Source organism: Mustelus asterias, chromosome 28, assembly GCF_964213995.1.
Source record: "Mustelus asterias chromosome 28, sMusAst1.hap1.1, whole genome shotgun sequence".
Classification (NCBI taxonomy): Eukaryota; Metazoa; Chordata; class Chondrichthyes; order Carcharhiniformes; family Triakidae; genus Mustelus; species Mustelus asterias.
In genome coordinates, this window is record NC_135828.1 from 7039773 (window position 1) to 7065087 (window position 25315).

General features: G+C 43.3%; 1 protein-coding gene across 6 annotated transcripts in view; it reads right to left on the reverse strand.

The window, feature by feature from the left end:
• micu1 (mitochondrial calcium uptake 1) overlaps positions 1-25315 on the reverse strand; it is a 126577-nt gene that overhangs the window by 65491 nt on the left and 35771 nt on the right. For all 6 annotated transcript variants that reach the window (XM_078199468.1, XM_078199464.1, XM_078199470.1 and 3 more), the window contains 2 exons: positions 18822-18983; positions 1428-1584 (listed from right to left, as the gene is read on the reverse strand). In XM_078199468.1, coding sequence (XP_078055594.1) covers positions 1428-1584; positions 18822-18982 — 318 coding nt within the window. In that variant the 5' untranslated portion in view covers position 18983. The remainder of the gene's footprint in view (positions 1-1427; positions 1585-18821; positions 18984-25315) is intronic.

The window sequence follows — 25315 nt, forward strand, 5'->3', positions numbered from 1 at the left end:
CCCAGGGTGGAACTCAGCTTGATAGATCCTAACTTTTATTTTTTGTTTAAGATAGGTGAATGGCAGCTACTGAACATAGTCACAGGAGTCAACTCCTTAAGCCTGCTCCATCATTCAATAAGTTCATGGCTGATCTGTTTGTGTTTGAAATTCCACATTCCCATACCCCAGATAATTACAGATTTCCTTATCTAGCAAGAATCTATTTATCTCCACCTCAACAACATTCAATGTTCCCGTCTCCGCTGCCTTCCTCCAGAGTCACACAACCCTCAAGAGAATCGAATTCTCCTCATCTTGTCCCTACAAGGGCGACCCCTAATTTTAAACCAATGTTACCTGGTACTGGACTCACCCACAAAAAGAAACATGCCTTCCATGTCAACCTTGTCTAAACCGTTCAGGATGCTTCAATCAAGTTACCCCTTACTCTTATAAACTATAGTGGAAACAAGTCCAGTCTGTCCACCTTATCCTCATAAGCCAACCCTCTCATTCCAGGTTTCAACCGAGCAAATCTCCTCTGAACAGTCTCCAATGTTTTCACATCCTTCCTAAAATAAGGAAACCAAAACTATGCATGTGGTGTCACCAATGCCCTGTATAACATCCTTACTTTTAGGTTCAAATCCTCTTGTAATAAAGGATGGAAATCCATGAGCTTTCTTACTGATGTGCTGAACCTGTATCCTAGTTTTTGTAACTTGTGCACTCTAGAACACTGAGATCCCTTTGCACCTCAGAATTCTGCAGTCATTCTCTGTTTGAGTAACACACTGCTTTTTTTATTCTTCCTGCCAAAATGAACAACACACATGTTCCCACTTTATACTCCATCTGCCAGACTTTTGCTCACACAATCAACCTATCGATATCTGTCCTTATGTCCTCTTCACATAATATTTTTCTACCTTTGTCTCATCTGAAGATGTTGGAACCATGCCTCCACTCCCCTTGTCTAAGTCATTGACACACCCAGAACAGAACCCTTCATCACATCTTGCCATTCAGAAAAAGACCCATTTATACAAGCTCTCTGTTTTCTGCCAGCCATCCAGCCAATCTTCTAACCATGCTAACACTCACTGTCGAGACTCATACATAAACAGTGGCCACTTGGGAAAGCACAGTAAAAGTTTTAACAACACCAGGTTAAAGTCCAACAGGTTTATTTGGTAGCAAATGCCATTAGCTTTCGCTAATGGCATTTGCTACCAAATAAACCTGTTGGACTTTAACCTGGTGCTGTTAAAACTCTTACTGCGTTTACCCCAGTCCAACGCCGGCATCTCCACTTGGGAAAGAACAGACATCTATTCAACTGTACCATAAAGCAAGAGCCATAGGGGTGAGAAGCTAGGTAATCTGGATCATTGCAAATTCTGATATTCCAAATTTACCACAATGATCTGACCAGATAGATATACCTTCCGATCTCTGAAGCCTCTCCTCTTTTTCTTCTTTTCAATCTGTGCTTCCTCTTCCTGTGACTTCACGGCGTTCTCATCACCCTCTTCCTCCTTATCCCTGAAACAATCAGGTCTGGGTGTGCGTTTCACTGAGGGAGCTCCCTCTGCGTGTGCTCTGTCGAGGAAAGGCAATAAAAGTGAAAAGTTGAAGCATTTTTGGACCGAATATATTATCAATCTATTTTTGGATTGACATTAGGGGAAATAGATCAAACAAAAAGCTGCTTCATCTTTAAACTTCCCTGTGTTCAGTGCTGGACCATTACAACAATTCCATCACCACTTTTGGAAACATGCCCATATCGTCATTCTCCTGATGTATAAAGAAAATTGTATTGGGTTTATAAATTTCCAAATGCGCATCAACTCTGGCAGCTATAAAGAGCAGGGGCCTTTGAACACTCCTATTTTAACATGGAGTCCAGTTTCTCTTGAAAGCTACTGACAAGGGCTGTTTTCATATTGCATTGGCTTGATCTTGCATTCTGGGAGACGTGTGCTGGTGAAAATGTTGCGAGCCTCCATCCTTCCTTCCTCTGTAACCTTCTCCAAACCTTATAATCCCTTCCACAGTCTTCTAATCTCGGACTCTGCCCGTGCACCACCCTTCCCTCTGCTCCATCAGTGCTGGCAAAGCCTTCAGCTGTTCAGACTCACTCTCTGGAATTCCCTCACTAACCAGTTTGCCTTTACTTTTACTTCCATCTCTAAACACCTTGTTTAAACATCCATTTTCAACCCAAGACATTGAATCTCTCTTAATTCTCCCACCACTGCATGCCATCTATTTCTTTTTCATTTACATATAGTAATGTTGTTTGGAACATTTCTCTACATTGGAGCCCATGAAGTAATCCATTGCTGTTCGAATCTGCCATTCTCCATCAGACCTTAACTTTGTTCTTGTCGGTGCATGAATTTGTGTGGTTATTTTTTGCTGAAAAAACTCAGTGGGGAAGCAGTTAAAAGCTGAAAATATTGAAATGTTTGGAATGTCCTCATTGATGAGTGGGAATATCTGAGAGTGCATCTTGATCTCTGGGGAAAATGTGAATATTATTGCACTTTCTTGTTCTGACAATTTGAAATGTTTTGTAGTGTCTCTTTCAGATATTTTATGAATAAAGTATATTTTTGCCAAAAAAAAATCCATTATTCAATAAGTTGGTAAATCAGAGGCATAATCAGTTTATTACCAAAAGGATAAAAGAGATGGATTAAAATAATTTTGTTTTAAACAGAGTGGTTGCTGGAACGTAGATGACCTGGTTTAAAAAAAGGGGAAGCAGAGCCAAAAATAAAGCTTAAAACAGAAATTGAATAAGTATGAAGTGTGACAAGAGGCAGAAACAGAAGTAGTTAGCACTTTCGGCGAGCGACAATAGGCACGATGGGTGAATGGCTTCCTTCTGTGCTGCAAGATCCTATGACAAGTAATCAGGTAAACCCAAGTGAAGCCAGGCAAAGAAAGCAGCGACCATCGCACCCTGTCTTTACACTTTCTGCTTCCAGCGTTCCAGCAGTTGTTGCGTGGAACATAGGAATTAGGAGCAGAGGTTCGAGCCTGCTCCGCCATTCAATCAGATCATGGCTGGTCTCAAATGTTGACATCATCCAGAAAGATTCGCTGCTACTTGGAGATCATGGCAAGTGGTGTAGATAGTTTGTCATTCTATCATGTGCTTTGCATTCAAAGGTGTACCGCCACTACCAACTTCGCTGCTGGAGGAAGGTGTCTCACCCTATTTCGCATGTGGCTCCACATTTGTATTGTAGTGTAAATACAGTCTCAAACCCACCCCAGGCCAATCTGGGAGTGTAAATGGAAAGCAAATATTACACAAAGAAATTGAATCATGAAAATTAGCAGACAGCTTAAAACGATAGCGGTCAGAAAGCTGTTCAAAAACTCATTACTTCTCATTGCTCAGTCGCTCTCTCAATGTAATAGAAATGACTGGATTCACAAATATAAAAATAAGGCTTCTTTCAGCAGCCAAGCAACAATTTTCTCTTTTAATAAGTCTGACTCATAAAACAAACAACACGCTGTTTCCTCCCAACATCTCTCTATCAATATTAGTTAAATCAAAGTGAATCTGAGCCAGAGGATTAATGATACACCTTTCCCTCTTCAAATTAACTATGAGACAAGTCTTATTGCTACCCCCTCATGTGTTGAATCATTGCTCTTCACAATTCTGTGTTTGTCTATAAAATCTGACCCTGAAGGACTATAATGGCGCTGCTTTATGATAATTGAAAGCAAATACATAGGCGGAGCTAAGCGTAAAATAATCATCAACACGGGCAGTTTTACAATTGAAACCAACACCATGGAAATACACGGTCAACATTTAGTAGGGAGTTACTGCAAATCATAAGGTGTAAAGTTCCTGAAAGAGGCCACGCTGGTCTATCTGAAGAATGCAGAGCATCAACATATAGAATACCCACGTGTAAATGCAAGGGCAGACCAAGTGTGATAGGAAAAATAAAAACAGATTTGTGTCATTAGTTGAACTCACTTTTGCACTAACTAGTGGGGTACGAGAACCATCCCAGGCAGTGGAGGCACGCTGGTCAAAGCCTCCCTGTACACGGATGACGTGGCTGTCTTCTGCTCGGACCCATCGTCTGTTTGCAGGCCCCTCCAAGTCTGTGAGCAGTTTGAGCTGGCTTCGGGAGCCAAAGTCAACCGGGGCAAGAGCGAAACTATGTTCTTCGGGAACTGGGCTGACCGATCCGTTGTCCCGTTCACCGTCAGGGCAGACTACCGTAAGGTGCTGGGGATATGGTTTGGAGCGGTGGGGGCGTGCGCCAAAAACTGGGAAGAGCGCATCGCCAAAGGAAGGCAGAAATTGGGCATATGGGAGCAACGCTCCCTCTCTATCACCAGTAAAATCCTGGTCATCCGGTGTGAGGTACTGTCCGTTTTATTGCATGTAGCGCAGGTCCGGCCTATCCTCAAATCCTGCGCAGCAGCAGTGACCCAGGCCATCTTCAAATTTATCTGGAGATCCAAGATGGATCGTGTCCGGAGGGAAACAATGCATAAATCTCTGGAGAATGGAGGGAAACATGTTCCCAACGCAGTCCTCATCCTGATGGCCACCTTTGTGTGCGGCTGCATCAAGCTGTGTGTAGATCCTCGATACGCTAACACCAAGTGCCACTACTTTTTGAGGTTCTACCTGTCCCAAGTGTTGCGGAGGATGAGTCTGACCACACTGCCGCGGAACGCTCCAAGTAGTTGGACCGCAGCACCTATCCTTCGTGGAGAAATTTTTCCAGAAACACATCTTTGACCACATGGCGATCAAGCAGTGGTCAGCACGGAGTGTCCTTGAGGCCCTGAGGGAAAGGGAGATGGTGGATCCTGTCGGATGGTTCCCTTAGCAGACTGTCAGTGTCATCTGGCAGAATGCCTCATCACCAGAACTTTCAAACAAGCACCAAGACCTGGCTTGGCTGGTGGTGAGAAAGGCACTTCCCGTCAGATCCTTCATGTATGCCCGAGGTCTCAACCTCACCGCACGCTGCCCTCGAAGTGGCTGCGGGGTCGATGAGGCGGTCGCACACCTCCTTGTGGAATGTGCTTTTGCAAAGGAGGTCTGGAGTGAGATGCAGTGGTATTTGTCGAGGTTCATCCCAAGCAGCTCCGTGACGCAGGACTCTGTGCTCTACAGGCTGTTCCCAGGGACGCGGGACTCTGTGCTCTACGGGCTGTTTCCAGGGACACACACCGAGACAAATATCAACTGCTGCTGGAGGGTCATCAACTCGGTGAAGGACGCACTTTGGTCCGCCCAAAACTTGCTGATCTTCCAGTGCAAAGATTTGTCCTCGACTGAATGTTGCAGACTGGCACATTCCAAGGTCCAGGACTACGTGCTGAGGGACGCTCTCAAGCTTGGGGCAGCCACCGCAAAGGCACAATGGGGAAAGGCCACCGTTTAAAAGCCTTTCAACCAAGACAGACCGAGGGGCCAGTAACTGTAAAAAACCCTCGGACTGCCTAACTGTGTGCAACTCCGTAAAAACAACAGCACACAGTGAAATGTGACAAATGTATATAGTTTGTTGAAGAACTGAACTGTAATGAATGTAATGTCTTGGAACTGAGCATCGTAAAGTATTGTAAATATGACTTTTTTTTTGCACTGTTCGTAATTATTGGAAATGTTGTTTCTGCAATGGTTTATTTCCGAGTATTTATGAATAAAATATATTTCTGAAATAAAAACTATTGGGGTACCAGAGTTATTGGTCCCTTATAGACAGTTAGTGGAAAGACCAAAGATTAGTCAAATTCACTGCATCTTTCACGCAAGATATTTGATACTTCTGTGAAGCCTGAAGTCAAGAATAACAGAATTATTATGATGCAGAGGAGGCCATTTGGCCCATCGTACCTGCACTGGCTTTTCAAATGAACATTATGACTTAGTGCCATTTCCCTGCCTTTTTCCCATATCCCTGCACATGGTTCCTATTCAAATCATCACCTAATGCCCTCTTGAATGTCTCGACTGAACTTTCCACAACACTTCCAGGCAGAGCATTCCAGAGCCCAACCACTCATTGGATGTAAAGGTTTTTCTCACATCATATTTGCTTCTTTTGCAAATCACTTTAATCTGTGCCCTCTCATTCTTGTCCCCTTTACGAGCGGGAACAGTTTCTCCCCATCTACTTGTCCAGCCCCCTTATCATTTTTGAGCATCCCCCCCTTATCAAATCCCCCCCCTTAGCCTTCTTCTCTCAAAGGAGAACAGTCCCAAGTATAGGGTTGGTGTTGATGGCATTATTGTATGATCCACATGTTCTGAGCCAACATTAGAGCGATACAAATGCTGTTATAAATTGTAACTAGGGCAGAGCAGAAACGTGTTTGTCGAAACAAAGCACATTTAGCTTCATGTATTAAGTTGGAAATTGCTTCTGTCAGATGCCTTGGTGGTTAGATTCAGTGCTTTGATTTTATGCAAAGAAAACACAATTACACTTGCTCAACAAAAGGGTTCCATGTTATGCAAAGCAGGGGAAATAATTTAAATCTGATTTATCACATTACACAATGTCAGCTCGATTTCGATCCTTCCCCACGGAATACACTGGACAAAAAATCTCTCTCCTCCCAAGTCATTCAGCGTACTGGAGTGTCACAATGCTGCAACAGCTCAGTGCGAGGGCTTGTGTTTTACCTGCCAGCCTTATCAACCCTACCTCCACCCTACTCAGTGCCATTCCTCACTTCTGAGCCAAACCATTGTTTTTCTCCATTAAGTTTTGCTACAAAATATAAAAATTAAATGTAAAAACAGCAGTCAGAAGAAGCCTCTCACTCACTAGAATACAGGATGGTTTTGTTTAATGAGTGTTATCATAGAAGTTACAATTCCAAATAGTCCAGGTTGGTGTTTATTCTCCTCATGAGCAGTAGGGCTAATCCCACCACCCTGGTCCACATCACTTTGACTCCCCTACTGGCAACTGCCCAACTTAAGCTTTAGGGATGACATGGAACAGTATGCTACAGGGGGCTGGTAGAGGTGGGAGGGAGGGAGCCAGAGTACCCGGAGGAAACCCACGCAGACACGGGGAGAATGTGCAAACTCCACACAGGCAGTCAGTCACCCGAGGTCAGAATGCTGTGAGGCTGCGGTGCTAACCACCGTGCCGCCCATATTTCAGGTCAATGCTCCTTCTGGCTGCATTTCCTATTTCCAGCATCTATAGTACTTTGCTCTGGTTTTAGATTTAATGCTAATCAAGTTAAATAAAATGTTTATTAGGTTACAACCAGAAGCAAGTTGTTAATGAAAGGCTGTTTTTTTTTTTACTGTCAGTGGATATGTCCCTGCTGAACTTTAGGTTACCTAGGTGCAGTTCCGCAGGGCTGGTAGGCAACACAATCTCCCAACCAGTCGTCTAGGGAACCAGGATTTCAAAGAAGTCTCTTAGTGATTTGCAATAGCAATGCTCTTCACTGAAACACTTAACTAGTTCATGTTTTTGTGTACATGGGAGGAGAGGTATGAATATTATAGAAAGAGGCAAATTCGAACAAGAATTGTTCAATGCAGTGTCGTTAATAACTCCCTCAATCAAACGCAGAATAATTGTTTGGAGAATTTAATTATGATAAATGGTAGGAAGCACAGGGTTTCAAATTTTTTAAAATGCTGGATCAAATGGAAATTGATCCGTGACTACTTGGGCAGCAAGGTGGCACAGTGGTTAGCACTGCTGCCTCACAGCGCCAGGGAGCTGGGTTCAATTCCGGTCTTGGGTGACTGTCTGTGTGAAGCTTGCACATTCTCCTCGTGTCTCCGTGGGTTTCCTCCAGGTGCTCCAGTTTCCTTCCACACTCCAAAGATGTGCTGGTTAGATGGATTGGCCATGCTAAATTGCCCCTTAGTGTCCCAAGATGTGTGGGTTAGGCGGATCGGCGGGGTAAATACGTAGAGCTGCAGGAGTAGGGCCTGGGTAAGATGCACTGTCAGAGAGTCAGTGCAGACTTGAAGGGCCGAATGTACTCCTTCTGCACTGCAGGGATTCTATGATTCAAACTGAGCCTATCGAAGGTCTGTACTTATGCCTAAAGCCAGTCACTGACCGTGTACAAGAGCAGGATTAGGTGGATTGGCAGTGCTAAATTGCCGCTTAGTGTCCCAAAATGTGTAGGTTAGATGGATTGGCCATTGGAAATGAGGGGGGTTATGCGGATAGGCCGGGGGAGAGGGTAAGGTACTCTGTCAGAGAGTCGGTGCAGACTCGATGGGCCAAATAGCCTCTTCTGTACTGTTGGGATTTCATGAACTGAAGAGTTTTTTTTGCAGTAAATGCAATCATTAATTATAGAAGTATCAAGTGAACATCAACACATTCATTAATTCATTCTAGCACTGAGAATACTTACAGGTCATGTCACATTTGCAGAGGTAAATGCAGAAGCTATTCTGTGCTCAGTGAGGAGATGATAGTTCAGCTCATCTTTCTATGGTACGGGTTCAGATTTTTATTTTGTTTATACATCTTTGCCATGTCCCCATGGCTGAGTCTTAACAAAGAACAGCACTTCTGCTATCTTATGTGGAGTTTCCTCTAACATTCTGCCGATGTGTATTTTGCGAGGCCCAAAGCTTGACACGTTATTTTAATTTTTTTATTGTCAGTCAGCAAAATCCTTCATAAATCGCCTGCTGCTTGAGGAAGGGATGTAGCGACACGGCGACACAGTGGTTAGCACTGCTACCTCACAGCGCCAGGGACCCGGGTTTGATTCCCGGCTTGGATCACTGTCTGCGCGGAGTCTGCACGTTCTCCCCATGTCTGCGTGGGTTTCCTCCGGGTGCTCCGGTTTCCTCCCACAGTTTGAAAAATGTGCTGGTTAGGGTGCATTGACTCGAACCGGCGCCGGAGTGTGGCGACTAGGGGATTTTCACAGCAACTTCATTGCAGTGTTAATGTAAGCCTTACTTGTGACGCTAATAAATAAACTTTAAACTTTAGTGGTTCAAGGGAAACAGTTAGGTCTAAATAAAATGCCTTCTTTTAAACTTCTGCTTTGGCTTTCAACACTTCTGTTTAAGCTGCTAATAATTCAGAACACAATGCCAACACTGGTCTCGCAATGTATCATCAGCCGAGAAAGATCAGACTCTGTGAACAGAGGCTTTTTTGCACAAGCTCACGTCTACCTTAAATGAATGAACGAGCTTTACCTCTCAATGTATTGGGAGGAATCAATCATGACAGTGTGTGCAAATGCTTTAAGGGAAAAGTTAGATAAATACATGAGGGGAAATGGAATAGAAGAATATATTGATAGGATGAGATGAAGTAGAGTGGGAGGAGGCCTGTTTCTGTGCTATAAAATTCTACGCAAGAAAGTATTGTTGATTTGCCCCTTCCTTCAGACATTCTGCCAATCTTTATCCTAACATATTTCCTTATCAGTGCGTGTCATATGGGAACATTGCAGAAGAAAGACTGCAGTTTGTCTTTCAAAGGCAGCCTATTAATGCCCTAATCTGCTATAACATAGCACCCCAAATGCAGAGTGGGAGGTAGAGATAGATGCCTGATAGCTGTGCCCTCAGCTTTTCTGTTTTTCCTAATTAACTGCTTGGCTGTTGTTTGTAAACTGATATTTTGAGAGTGCAGTTGCTGCGTGTGATACTAGTCCTTAACACAGTGACAAAACTCCTCTGTCCCACTGCATTAACGAAAGCTATTATTCCAGTTCAAATAAACCATCTAACATCTGAATATAATGTGAACCTAACCTGAAGCGTTCCTGGTTTGGATAAACTCACTGGAAGCATTGGAACCCTATTTATTTGTAAACAAATGCTGTCAAATTGCTGGAAAATGTTGGAAAATCTCAGCAGGTCTCAGGAATTAAGCATTGCCAATCCACCTAACCTACATATCTTTGGACTGTGGGGAGGAAACCTGAGCACCCGGAGATAACACATGGGGAGAACATGCAAACTCCACACAGACAGTGACCCAAGGCCGGAACTGAACCCGGACTCAGCGCTGTGAGGCAGCAGTGCTAACCACTGTGCCAGAACATAGAACATAGAACAGTACAGCACAGTACAGGCCCTTCGGCCCTCGATGTTGTGCCGAGCTTTGTCCGAAACCAAGATCAAGCTATCCCACTCCCTATCATTCTGGTGTGCTCCATGTGCCTATCCAATAACCGCTGAAATGTTCCTAAAGTGTCCGATTCCACTATCACAGCAGGCAGTCCATTCCACACCCCAACCACTCTCTGGGTAAAGAACCTACCTCGGACATCCCTCTTATATCTCCCACCATGAACCTTATAGTTATGCCCCCTAGTAACAACGACATCCACCCGAGGAAATAGTCTCTGAACGTCCACTCTATCTATCTCCCTCATCATCTTATAAACCTCTATTAAGTCGCCTCTCATCCTCCTCCGCTCTAAAGAGAAAAGCCCTAGCTCCCTCAACCTTTCCTCATAAGACCTACTGTGCTCTAATAACTCAGAAAAGTTATTAGAGCACGGTGTGGAGAGAGAACAGAGCCAATGTTTCGAGTTAGGATGACCCTTCGTTAGAGCTGTGAAATCAGAGCAGGGCTCTGACGAAGGGTCATCCAGACTCGAAACATTGGCTCTGTTCTCTCTCCACAGAGGCCGTCAGGCCTGCTGGGATCTCCCATCATTTTCAGTTTTTGTTTCAGATTCCAGCATCCGCAGTAATTTGCTTTTAACATCTGAAGATATTTAGTTATTACCACACTTTACAATTTTTACCCGATCTGAAATCCGTAGGTCAACTAAAAAAGGTTCACTGCTGGGCGTTACCTGAGGAATATCATGACTAGGGAAAGTGAGTGTAAGCAGATATGATTGCTGACTGCACATAGAGAAGGAATGGGAGATTCAAGCAGATCTCGGAGACTTGATGCACATCTCATTAAAAAAACACAACCTTCAAACAGGGGTTTGTACAAAGTTAGGTTGTGAATGTTTGACTGTGAATTACGCAACAGCTTGGTGAGTTTATAGAACCTCTACAGTTCTTTTTAAAAACGCCTTTTGTTTGATGATGATTACTTTAGCTTCTTTGTAGAAAACAGTTTACTGGCAAGGAGAGAAGCTGTTACATTTCTCCAAAACACAACGTGAAGCTTCCAGTTGCATAAAAATGTCAAGATCTCAAACATTCAACCTTAATATTTTCTAAGTTATTAGAGCACGGTGGCACAGTGGTTAGCACTGTTGCCTCACAGCGCTGGGGACCCGGGTTCAATTCCGGCCTTGGGTCACTGTCTGTGTGGAGTTTGCACGTTCTCCCCGTGTGTTACCTCCAGGTGCTCAGGTTTCCTCCCGCAGTCCAAAGAAATGTAGGTTAGGTGGATTGGCCATGCTAAATTGCTCCTTCGTGTCCCAAGATGTGAAGGTTAGATGGATTGACCATGGGAAATGCCTGGGGTTACAGGGATAGGGTGGAGGAGAGGGCCTGGGAAAGACTTGATGGGCTGAATGCCCTCCTTCTGCACTGTAGGGATTCTATAATTGTACGATTCAATAAACTCAAAGGATGTCTTTATTCAATGCACATACCATGACTCAGAATTAATCTTGATTCAAGCTGAAGAAACATCTGAACACCTGGTTCCAAAGCTTTCCCTCTAAAGTAATTAAAACCTCTTTCCAGCATACATTCAACCCACAAAATGATCAAAATCATTTTTATACATAAGACCATAAGACATAGGAGCAGAATTAGGCCACTCGGCCCATCGGGTCTGCTCCACCATTCAATCATGGCTGATATTTTTCTCATCCCCATTCTCCTGCCTTTTCCCATAACCCTTGACCCCCTTATTAATCAAGAACCCTATCTATCTCTGTCTTAAAGACACTCAATGACCCGGCCTCCACAGCTTTCTGCGGCAAAGAGTTCCACAGATTCACCACTCTGAAGAAATTCCTCCTCATCTCTGTTTTAAAGGATCGTCCGTTTAGTCTGAGGTTGTGCCCTCTGGTTCTAGTTTTTCCTACTTAGTGGAAACATCCTCTCCGCGTCCATGGAGTGGGTTTGCCAGTATGATCAGTCTCACACGGTGGTTCGAAACATTGCTCAAGTGCCAGCTTGGCCAAGTTGGTGTCTCCATGATAAAATGTTGCGAGTTCTAACCCCACTCCAGGGCTTGACCATATGACAGGCGTTAACATGTCCGTGCATTTACAGATAATACAACACCGACCAATATGTTGCCAGACAAATATGAAGTTAAGACGATCAAAAAAGAAGTCAATGGCATGCCAATATTTTCTTTGATCTACACAGTGTGGCCTTGTATTGTTGCACTCTGCAGGTCACATTTGTTCCTTGTTCACTCTGCTTTGCTTCAATATCACTAATCTGTGAAAGTCTGAGCTACCAATGTCACAGGATTAAACTTATCGAACTGGGTTGCATAGATGGTAGAACAATGGTCATACCATCAATTGACTAGCAAACCAATCAGCAAGAACATGGGAGTTCAAATGGTTTGAGGGCTTCAATTTAATTTTTAAAAGTCTGTAAATAAAAAGCTGCAATCAATAAAAGTAGTCACAAACTTTCTGGACTGTCGTAAGACCCTAACTGCTCACTGATGCCCAAAAGGAATCAAAATCTTACCTGATCTGGTCTAAATGTGATTCACGTCCCACACTCACACCAATGTGATCAAAGCTGAACTGTCATCTGATGAAGCCTCGCAAGCCTCTTACACAAAACCATTCCAAGGCAACTAGTTTTGGGCTATAAATGGCAGCCTTACCAGCAATGCTCATCTCCTGAGAATTAGGACCAGCAATGCTCATGTCCTGAGGGCAGCACGGTGGTTAGCAGTGGTTAGCACTGCTGCCTGACAGCACCAGGGACCTGGGTTTGATTCCCGGCTTGAGTCACTGTCTGTGTGGAGTTCGCACATTCTCTCCGTGTTTGGTGTGGGTTTCCTCCGGGAGCTCCGGTTTCCTCCCACAGTCCAAAGATGTGCAGGTTAGGTGAACTGGCCGTGCTAAATTCTCCCTCAGTGTACCCGAACAGGCGCCGGAGTGTGGCGACTAGGGGAATTTCACAGTAACTTCATTGCAGTGTTAATGTAAGACGACTTGTAACTAATCAAATAATTTTTAACAAGGCTTATTTACCAGCATGTTATTTCAACTGCTCTATAAAAACAACAGCACCACCCAAGCACATGACCTCCACCGCCTAAAAGGACATGGAAAATTATTTCCAGTCCACCTCCCCACTCAGATATACACTGCCGCTCCTCTTTTGTCATGAAGTCAAAATCGTGAAACTCCCCATCCAACAGCACTGTGGGAGTATTTCCATCATAAGGGTCCAAGAAGATGGGCCACTATCACTTTCTTAAAGGCAATAGAGATGGGCAATAAATGCCAGCTTTGCCAATGATATCCACGCCCAGAAAATGATTACAAAAACAGCATCGCTTCTCTTCCAAATTAGTGTTCATTGTCTAAAGTTAGGAAAGGGTCTCTTGGTAATTTGCCAATGGGTTCAAGTAGCCCCACAGACGAAATTCTGAAAACCACTGGTTAAAAAGAACCGCTAGCAGCAGAATTTTCAGAATTTGATTATTTATATAGACATAGATTGTACAGAGTGAAACTGTACCCGTCACAAAAACTGCTAACCTCCAACAAGGTTGATGAAGCAGCTTTTGAAGAAATGAAGTGATAATTCATTAAAATATTTAAAATATTTGCACTGACAATTTAACGTAGTGTTCCAAACAGATAAGTTGTGAAATATTAAACAGACGTCATGGAAACTTCAAAGCATTTTGAACAGAATCTGAAATCTAATCCTGACTGAGCAAATCAATATGCTTCCATTGCAATTTACTATGGATGGTTATTACAAAATATAACCTCACCAAGTTGCTTCAAAGGCAATCAGCATTTGCCTCTGTCACCCTGCAGTGATTGAATCCTATAAAGCTGAAATTGATAATGAAGTTCAACTCAATGGGCAAAAGTACAAATCCCAATTCTCTCGCCATCATCCAAACGCATTGCAGAACACATCTGTCAACTTCCCAGATATTAATGATCTTCATAAAGGAAGTAACATTGAAGTCCTTTTCAGCAGGGCATCTGCAGCTTCAGCACGTGGACACAGCTTCTCCGGGGCCTGGTAATCCATAGAATCTTACAATGCAGAAGGAAGCCAGACAACCCTCAAGTCTGCACCGAACACAATCCCACCCAGACATTATCCCAGTAGCCCCTCATATTTACCCTGCTAACCCCCCTGACACTAAGTGGCAATTCAGCACGGCCAATCAACCTAGCCCCCACATCTTTGGACTCTGGGAAGAAACCAGGGCACCCGGAGGAAACCCACGCAGACACGGGGAGAATGTGCAAACTCCACACAGACAGTGATCCGAGGCCGGAATTGAACCCAGGTCCCTGGTGTTGTGAGGCAGCAGTGCTAACCACTGTGCTGCCCCTTTAAGGTAATACAGTGGATTAGGATACAGGCCATTTGCCTCTAGATTCATGACAGACCCAGATTAATGAACTGAGTCCTCTCTGCTGACTGATGGAGGACCTCTGAAAACATGTTGGGCTATCTCCATTGATCGCAGAGAAACACAGCACAAGAGGGATGTGACAGAGAGAGACAGTGACAGAAACACATGCCCACATCAACATGCACACCCAAACAGAGACAGCGTCAGTCTTTTTCTCAGCTAACTCTCACAACTCTTCGTTAGAAGGGCAAGAACGGTCGGTTTTGCTCGGCAAACTCAACTCAACTGTTGAAAAGCTTTTGCGAATTACTGAAATAAATGCTTTGGTTGTCCAAATGCACCAACAATAAAACTGTTTTAAAATAACTACAACTTTGGTTGAGAGGTTAAAGATTTGCTCTAACATGAGGTGTGCCACTCCTGGTCAGAGTGCTGCAAAAACCCAGAACTTCACCCCAGATGCAACGAATGGGGCGGCACGGTGGTTAGCACTGCTGCCTCACAGCGCCAGGGACCCGGGTTCGATTCCCGGCTTGGGGTCACTGTCCGTGTGGAGTTTGCACGTTCTCCCCGCGTCTGCGTGGGTTTCCTCCGGTTTCCTCCTATAGTCCAAAGATGTGCAGGTTAGGTTGATTGGCCATGCTAAATTGCCACTTAGTGTCAGGGGGATTAGCAGGGTAAATACGTGGGGCTAAGGGAATAGGGGCTGGGTGGGATTGTGGTCGGTGCAGACCTGATGGGCCGAATGGCCTCCTTCTGCACTGTAGGGATTCAATGATTCTATGGACAAAGTGACCAAAACCACAACCCAAGCTCCTGTGAGAACTGAAATGGGAAAGCACGTATTTTTCAGACAGCAGGGAAAGAATATATCGAATTGATTAGATATAAGTATCTAGTCAATGCATTATTATTGAGGGATTTGGCTCTATTCTCTTTAGTGCCCTTTTCTTAATATCTCATCCCAGATGCAGCACTCCTTTAGCATTCCTTTGCTTCTCAGGCCCCAAACAGTAAGAAGTCTCGTATCACCAGGTTAAAGTCCGACAGGTTTATTTGGAATCATGAGCCTTCAGAGCACTGCTCCTTCATCAAGTGAGTCTACCTGATGAAGGAACAGTGCTCCAAAAGCTCGTGATTCCAAATAAACCTGTTGGACTTTAACCTGGTGTTGCGAGACCTCTTACTGTGCCCACCCCAGTCCAATGCAGGCATCTCCACATCAAACAGAAATCTAATGAGCTTGAAGAATCCCTCTGTGAGCTCTGGTTTGGAAGTCCAAGCTTAATTATGGCACGACCTGCTTAGAAATATGAAGGACCTCTGCTTCTGTCTCAGTTTTTTGATTTATAATTTGTTTGATGTGATTTTTGTTTCTGTTGTGGATTTATTTGTAATATAGTTGTGAAAGATCTTGAATGTCAAGATTGTCATACTTGGCTAGTAGAAAACGCTTTAAGACCAAACTAGGGGCGGCACGGTGGCACAGTAGGTTAGCACTGCTGATTCTCAGCGCCAGGGACCTGGGTTCGATTCCGACCTCGGGTCACTGTCCGTGCGGAGTCTGCACATTCTCCCTGTGTCTGCGTGAGTTTCCATAGGGTGCTCCGGTTTCCTCCCACAGTCCAAAGATGTGTCGGTTAGGTGGATTGGCCATGCTAAATTCCCGCTTAGTGTCAGGGGGACTAGCTAGGGCAAATGCATGGGATTATGGGGATAGGGCCTGGGTGGGCAGACTCGATGGGCTGAATGGCCTCCTTATGCACTGTAGGATTCTATGATTCTAGTACCCTATTAAATAAAATGAGTATGGTTTGCGAACTTATAAACACATGTTTTCAATGGAGGCCAGAGTGAATAGGCCTTTTATAAACGTGTATTTAAATCTAAATCACAAGAGACCCCCAAATGAGTGAAGCAATTGTTCATCTATAACTATGATTGTTTTTACGATATCACATTGAATGCCAGCTGAGTTATTTGATACAACACAGTGAAACTCATTTGCTCACAATTCCCGAACTGTTACTACATGGGAGGGCTGAAATTGTTGCAATCTCCAGAATTAGCAATTGCATAAATTGCCCTTTACCTACATAACCAGTGTGACTGATCGTTAAAGGTAATCTTCTGATTATAAGAACATAAGAACATAAGAAATAGGAGCAGGAGTAGGCCATCTAGCCCTTCGAGCCTGCCCCGCCATTCAATAAGATCATGGCTGATCTGACGTGGATCAGTACCACTTATCCGCCTGATCCCCATAACCCTTAATTCCCTTACCGATCAGGAATCCATCCATCCGCGCTTTAAACATATTCAGCGAGGTAGCCTCCACCACCTCAGTGGGCAGAGAATTCCAGAGATTCACCACCCTCTGGGAGAAGAAGTTCCTCCTCAACTCTGTCTTAAACCGACCCCCCTTTATTTTGAGGCTGTGTCCTCTAGTTTTAACTTCCTTACTAAGTGGAAAGAATCTCTCCGCCTCCACCCTATCCAGCCCCCGCATTATCTTATAAGTCTCCATAAGATCCCCCCTCATCCTTCTAAACTCCAACGAGTACAAACCCAATCTCCTCAGCCTCTCCTCATAATCCAAACCCCTCATCTCCGGTATCAACCTGGTGAACCTTCTCTGCACTCCCTCCAATGCCAATATATCCTTCCTCATATAAGGGGACCAATACTGCACACAGTATTCCAGCTGCGGCCTCACCAATGCCCTGTACAGGTGCATCAAGACATCCCTGCTTTTATATTCTATCCCCTTCGCAATATAGGCCAACATCCCATTTGCCTTCTTGATCACCTGTTGTACCTGCAGACTGGGCTTTTGCGTCTCATGCACAAGGACCCCCAGGTCCCTTTGCACGGTAGCATGTTTTAATTTGTTTCCATTGAGATAGTAATCCCATTTGTTATTATTTCCTCCAAAGTGTATAACCTCGCATTATAAAGCTCTTTGCTCCATCATCCATTTCTCGTAGCACTGTGTCTTGAGCTAAGTGGATTACCACAAAAAAATATCTATTGCCAGGACACTCCAACTATTCAGCTGCATATTCGCACAAAAATAACACGCAAGCGTGACCATCAGCGATGTTTGCGCAGTAGCCTGGCTACATATCCGCAACTAGTTAAAAGCCTCGGTTTAAGTTTATATAAATAAAGATAAAACAAGACTGTAAAAAACCATGGATTGATGAGGACCTGTGAAACAAAAATGTGATCTTAATCAACGTTGGATTTACTGGTAACCAGAATAAGTAAAAAACACCAGCATAATCATAACCTTACCCCCTTCGTGCCCAGCATCGTAACTGTGAATGCCAACAATTATTGTACAGATTAGTGGAAAGCAATGGTTTAAAAACAATTTGAGGTCCATGAAGAAATGAGATCGAAACACTGGTTATGACCAAATTAACCAACTATTTGTTATCCATCACTAGGTTCACTAGATTGATCCCAGAGATTAGGGATTTGAGATGAAGAGAGATTGAACGGTTTAGGCCTATACGCTCTGGAATTTAGAAGAATGAGGGGAGATCAAATTGAGGTATTCAAGATGATAAACGGTACGGATAAAGTAGACGTGGAGCGAATGCTTCCACTGGTGGGGCATTCTAGGACGAGAGGTCATAGTCTTAGGATAAGATGTAGCAAATTTAAAACAGAGTTGAGGAGAACCTACTTCTCCCAAAGGGTTGTGAATCTGTGGAATTCGTTACCCCAAAGTGCGGTGGATACTGGCACAGTGAGTAAATTTAAGGAGGAGTTAGACAGATTTTTAATTGGTAATGGATTGAAGGGTTATGGGGAGAAGGCAGGAAAATGGGGATGAGGAGCATATCAGCCATGATCGAATGGCGGAGCGGACTCGATGGGCCGAATGGCCTAATTCTGCTCCTAAATCTTATGGACCTATCACTGAATTAACATTTTGTCAATTTCCAGCAGTAGTACATATTTTTCTGAGCATGAAGATGACACCAAAGAATAATTACCCTCCCAATCATTCTTTGGAGGGGAGACAGAACATTTTCAAAGTCCTAATTCAATTAATTGTGCAGTGTGAAGCAAGCTGATTAGTTTTTGGTCCTCGATTGATGCCATGCAATCTGGGCACCAGGTGGTTTCAGACTGGTGTAAATTAACACTACAATTTCTCTTCACCATTGTAAGGATTATTTAGATGTGTCAGCCTCTCAAAGTTTCCAATGAAATTGGGAAATAACTATATGAAATATTACATTCAAGAGGGCGCAATCATTAACGCAAAGAACATGCATGTCCCCTTACCTTTTCCATAATAAACCTGTTGTCGCTGAAAGAGCTGTGACTCCAGCAAATGTCATCATCATCAACTTGTGCCGACGTCTGTTTGGGGCTGCTGCCCTGTAGTAATGTCTGGAGAAGTTGCCAACTACTGCCATGGCAGGCAGCATCCTGAAGTGAAACATCCTGTGAGAGGAACCAAAGGAATAGCATTAACGTCCAACACTGTACAAGTTACCCTCGTTAGAATGTAACCGGTGATAACATTGGATCAGATGTAACGTGACCAATGGTAACAAGCTGTAAGGGGTCAGCTGACCCAGTAAACCATGTAACCAATGACAGAATGATGTGGTGATCAGCTGACTCAGTAGAAATTCGAACAGGTTGGGAACTGTGGAGAGCTTGGAATGGCCGAGGGAGGGGCCTCAAGTTTGGAGTAATGAAGTTTCTTTATTAAACCGTTTCTTTGATTGATAAGTTGGAGTAAGTTTTGTTACATTTTCATTGTCTACATTTGAAGAGTTCTTTCTGGGTGAACAACCCTTTCCCAGGGCTGCCTGTATACATGCTTTATATTGCCAGTTGGCTGCATTGCTTGCAATCTTGCCCTTGAATCAGACAGTTGTAGGTTCAAACCCTATTACAGAATTTGAACACACAATGTAACTCTGAGGGAGTGAAGGATTGTTGGAAGCAACATCTTTGCAATGAGACACTAACCAGAGGCTGCATACATCTATTCACATGGATCACACTAATTGAGAAGGACTGAGAATGTTGTCCAGTGTCTTGGCCAACATCCCTACTTTAATGAACACCAACCGAAAAACTGCTTTTACTATATAAAGAAATTTGTTGCATGTAGATTAGCTTCCATTTCTGTCTACAAAACATTAAACGAGTATCAAAAACAAATGAATTGATTACACATGTTTTGAAGGAACATTAAGTGAACGTCAAAAACAGATTAATTGATTGCATATGCTTTGGAGGATGCCTTTCCATTGAAGTTTCTTATGATGTGCTTAAGTCATCTACTTGTTCTCCTCCACATAGGAAGTTGCAGGGATTAATTAACACAATACTTATAAACATAATGCATCAAGCTCAGGCAGTTCCATATAAGGACAGATATTTACCATACAGTGTATAATGTTTGTTAAGTAAATTGTTTGGTGAGGGAATTGTGAAGTTGGAAAATGCTTGCCCAGCTATGATGAAACAACTATTTTCCAATTCACCAAATTGAAGCAGAGAAAAACAAAAAAACAAGTAGTTGTTAGGAAATAGAAATCATTTAAATGATCGATATTTATATTTTGTGTATTAAAATAAGGTTTAGGTTTTCTGTATTTGTGTGCTCAGAAAGGATTAAAACGTCAGATTAGCTTCATGTTAAACAAAGGTGCCTGTCTGTCCATAGGTTTTAGTTTCACTTTAAACCTTGCCTATATTGTAATTAAAGGTTTACAACGTTAAAAAGAATTACAGGCTTTTAAAAATGAAGTTGTTGCTCAGCAAGCAGAGGTCCACACTGAAAAGCAGAAGCAGTTATAGTTTACGTGGAACCAAGTATCTGAGAAGAGAACAGCTCTCACAGAAATTGCCAGCATAGGCAGAACAGTAAAATAAAGGCAGAAAGCAAGTCCTAGCTGCTAAAGAATAGATCATTCCAGAAACCAAAGAGTGAAAAGGAGAGTCCCATGAAGACTGGTGTCAGAGGGACAAATAACAGGAATCTGAACAAGTTAAAGAAAGGGGCAAAGAGAGGCTTCCACTTAAAGAAGAGTTGCACGGTGCAGACCTTGAACATCAGAGGGCAAGAAGCCAGACATTCAAAGTAATCCTAAGGCTGGTGACACCTTAATGCAGCCTGTGAAGCGGCGACGTGTTGGCGTGGTTGGGTACCTGAGAGAATGTGTCGAAGTTTGGATGCGCACGGTGTTCCAAGGCAAAGGAATACTGAAAGGAGAAGTTGAAATCCTGGATGTGGATCCTTGGTGAAGGTATACAAGAGAAAGCATTGTATGTGAGAAGATTCCTAGCACGTTCTTTGAGAGCAGAGTTTGAAGGTGTTCGTCCTTCATTTGGAAGTCAGAGTTCCAGTGAGACCAGTTGGCTCATAATGTGGCAAGCATCTTTTTTGGGGGGAGGGGGAAATTTGATGAGAAATCCACAAAAGTTGTTTCGAATAGCAAATGGTGTGTCTGACCACATTTCACCTTTTGGTTTACAAGGACAGTGAATTACCGAGAACATTGGAGGGAAGTATTTTTTGACTTGTGTTATCCTTATAAATCTTTGTACACCTGTAAACCTATAGCTGGGGTGAAGGTGTAGTGTATTATAGTTAACCTTTTCTTGTTTAATTTATTTTTATTCTTTTGTTAAAAATTAATTGCAGTCTTGTGACTCTGTTCATCCACATCTCTGAACAAAAAAATAAAAGTTATGATGGATTGTGCTGCGTCCCACTCTGGAACCTGGCTTCTCCGTGGTAACCTCAGCTGGGATCGTAACATAATACAAGTATAAGAACTCAATTTGCTGCACTTTCATGAACCAGAGTGCCAGAGCTCATATGCCCCATGTGGCAAAAAGCCATAATTCAGACATTGCTAATGCAGAGCAGTACACACTGATCTTGTAGATTTGATCCCGGGGTTAATTGTTTGCTGAGCTGCTGAAGTACAAGTTTTGGAATCAGTGCAGCATCAATCTCACACTTCTGTTTTTCCTTCCTGTGAGATTTTATTTTTCTCTGCCTTCCTTGGAACATAGGCTTTTCCTTAACCAAATAATTTGTTCATTTTATTTATTAGTGTCACAAGTAGGTATACATTGACAGTGCAATGAAATTACTGTGAAAATTCCCTAGTCGTCACACGCCGGCGCCTCTTCGGGTAGACTGAGGGAGAATTTAGCATGGGCAATGCACCCTAACCAGCACATCTTTCGGACTGAGAGAGGAAACCAGAGGAAACCCACGCAGACAGGGGGAGAATGTGCAGACTCTGCACAGACAGGCCGGAATTGGGTCCCTGGCGCTGTGAGGCAGCAGTGCTAACCACTGTGCCGCCCTGGGAAATTTTACTAGCATAATGAGCAGCTTGGATGCATGCAAGTGTCGCCATTGACTGATTCCTTTACCTCTTCTCCTTCTTGTGGAGAGTTTATCACGTCACATCACTGTCATCCTTCACCTCTTCCCTCAGGCCCAGCGACCCTCAATTTCTTGTTGGTGAAGAATTCCTCAGTACGCAAGATGTAGCAAAATACCACACACTTGTCTCTGTTACAATTTTACTACATGGAGCGTAATGAAGAAACCTCCCCATCTGAGAAAGTACACATAATCCATGTCTTATCATCCATGGTGGCACAGTGGTTAGCACTGCTGCCTCACGCCAGCGGCCCGGATTCAATTCAGGCCTTGGATGACTGTGTGGAGTTTGCACCTTATCCCATTGTCTTCATGGGTTTCCTTCGGATGCTCCAGTTTCTTCCCACCCTCCAAAGATGTGCAGGGTTTGGTGGATTGGCCATGCTAAATTGACCCTTAGTGTCAGGGGATTAGCAGGGTTAGGGGGATAGGGCCTGGGTGGAATTGTCATCAGTGCAGGCTCGGTGGGCCAAATGGCCTCCTTCTGCACTGTAAGAATTCTATGATTCTATTCTATGATTAATATAGTGCACAGATGCACAATAGAATATCTAGACACCGTAGGAAACAATGTTTGAAATGTTTGCAAACTAATGTGGTAATGATGTGGGGTTTCTGAATATTCATGACATAGCTTCCTTGAAAATGTTTCGTTTATTATCTGATTAAAAGTCATATGTATTACCAGGATCTCGGATTTTTATGGCTCAGTCAATCAAATTCCATCATAAACATGTGCAGTTCTAATATTTTGGCAATCATTTTTCATTATTTTACTTTATTTTCTGTGAATCCATCGATCTTGATTAATGCTGGGTCCCTGAATTTTATTTTGTTTTAGAAATGTGCTGGTTTTGTGTGCTTCTCTGGAGTCCTGTATACAGCCTCAGTTTTCATCATCAGTTCAAATAGACAATCTGGGCAAGGGAATCTGGGAGCGTATTTCTTCCATATCTCCGACAATTGTTCAGAGGTGACAGATGTGTAAGGAAATGCTCAAATCTTCAGAAAATGAAATGGACAGAATTGTGGAAAAGGATACCAAGAATAGTGGAGGGGGGGGGGGGGCAGGAATAAAAGATCTTATTCTTACATTATTATTTCAATCACCAACAAACAGGCAAGTCTGACTGCCACCCCAAATGTTTTGGGGCAGCACGGTGACACAGTGGTTAGCACTGCTGCCTCACAGCGCCAGGGACCTGGGTTCGATTCCCGGCCTCGGGTCACTATCTGTGTGGAGTTTGCACATTCTCCTCGTGTCTGCGTGGGTTTCCTCCGGGTGCCCCGGTTTCCTCCCACAGTTCAAAGGTGTGCAGGTTAGGTGGATTGGCCATGCTAAATTGCCCCTTAGTGTCAGGGGGACCAGCTGGGGTAAATGCATAGGGATATGGGGATAGGGCCTGGGTGGGATTGTGGTCGGTGTAGATGCGATGGGCCGAATGGCCTCCTTCTGCACTGTAGGTTTCTATGATACCTGCAAATTGGACATTTCTCTCCAAATGGATGAAGCAAATCAAACCTTTGCACTGAAGTGTAGTGCAAGTCCTTATATTAAAACAATGCTTCACTTCAAATTGGCTTGTCAAACGTTTCTGGAGGAAGACTGCACGATATTCAAGCAAAATAAGGTCAGTGTTATTTCACACTTACTGTCAGGTAATCTCACTGGAGTGTTGGAAAGAACGAAACTGCTGAACTTACCAAGACAAGTCAGGGCACTTGAAGAGCACAAGTTCAAAAAATAATACCCTGAAGATTCACTTATATTGCAGTGATCTGTTTAGCTTCTGACACACTGGGACTGCTCATGTTTTTCCACCGTCACTATCAAACCAAAACGAATGACTGAGGGACCCCATGGTTTTGCCCCAATTGCAAACCAGCCAATAAGATTTATAAGCAGAATGCAGTCTTTCAGAGGTTAGGAAATAGGTAAGGAGGGTAAATGATTCTTAGACCAGCTAACACAAACAGTTTTGCACATATGTGAATGCAGTAAGACAATCCAAACAGTAGTTATGATTTCAAAACCTATATGCTGATATTTTATGATATTTTATATTTTAAAAGTAATGTTCACTTTAGCAAAGCAAGGTTACCGAAAAGCATGTTGGTAAAACTCATTAGTTTAAAGCCAAAGGTCTGGGAACTTGTTAGTCAGCAGCAGTCTTAGCGGGAAGGTTCCATAAGGGAACGAATGTTGCAACTAATGAATACATGCATTCATTGCCCAGGCACAAGGAGAGATATGTCCCTGGATGCAGGAACACATGTCTATTTAACTTGGCAATGAGCAGGTGGGAACATCTACTTTGACCTGACGGTAGTGTCTGCCATTACCAGGGAACAGGGGTGAGCTAGTGCCAAGAGGGGAGATTACATCTGGACTTAGAAGGACGAATAAAATATCAACATGCTATTAAGTATCATGGTTGGCTGAGGTACCTGACAGAGATTTGTATTTATGTATCACTGTTAAATGAAATTGATTTTAAGCTAATGAAAGGTGGAATTATTGATTAGAAAGTACTATAATTGATCTGTTTTTGACTATGTACGTCAGATCTTTCAGAGAGATTCTGTCGCTCTGTTCCAGAGCTATTTAACCCTTCGTGAGACTCCTGTCGGCTGTACATTTGTACTTCCTTGTGCTATGTTTAATAAACTTTGCTATGTCTTTGCACAGAGATATTTGCCTTGCGAGTTTTAAATTGTTTTAGTTTAAGACACAATTGGCCACCCTTTAATATTTCCCACAACAGTCATCCCATCCTCGTCACCAAAAAAAGACTGTTGCAATGAGGTGTGCCCATGTACACAATATCATTCTGCTCTCCAACTTAGCTTCTCACTGCTATATGGGTCAGTTAGTAACATTCTCACCTCTAGCTCAGATGGATGTAGGTTCAAATCCCAGTCCAGAACTTGAACACAAACATACACCGATGCTAGAATCATACGGAGGGAGTATTGCACTGCTGGAGGTGTGGAATTTTTCAAATGGTAAGTTGACCCAAGTCCCTGCCTGTCCTTTGAGATGGATGTAAGATCCTTCCTAAGGGATGCACCCAACGTCCACCTTACCACAACTAGAGACAGGAAGCCATCTAACTCTGGATCTCTTATCTTGCTCTTCATCACCTCCCTACTAAGCGATCTCTCTGACCAAACATTTGGCATGGTGGTTGTACCTACACTATACCGACTGCAGGTCATTCGAGAAGACAACTCATCTTCTCAAGGGCAATTGGAGATGGGCAATAAATTCTGCCAGTGACGCTCATATCCCAAGAACAAATAAAGAAAATGGCTGACGACCAACTATAAAGCACAAGGGATACCTAAAAAT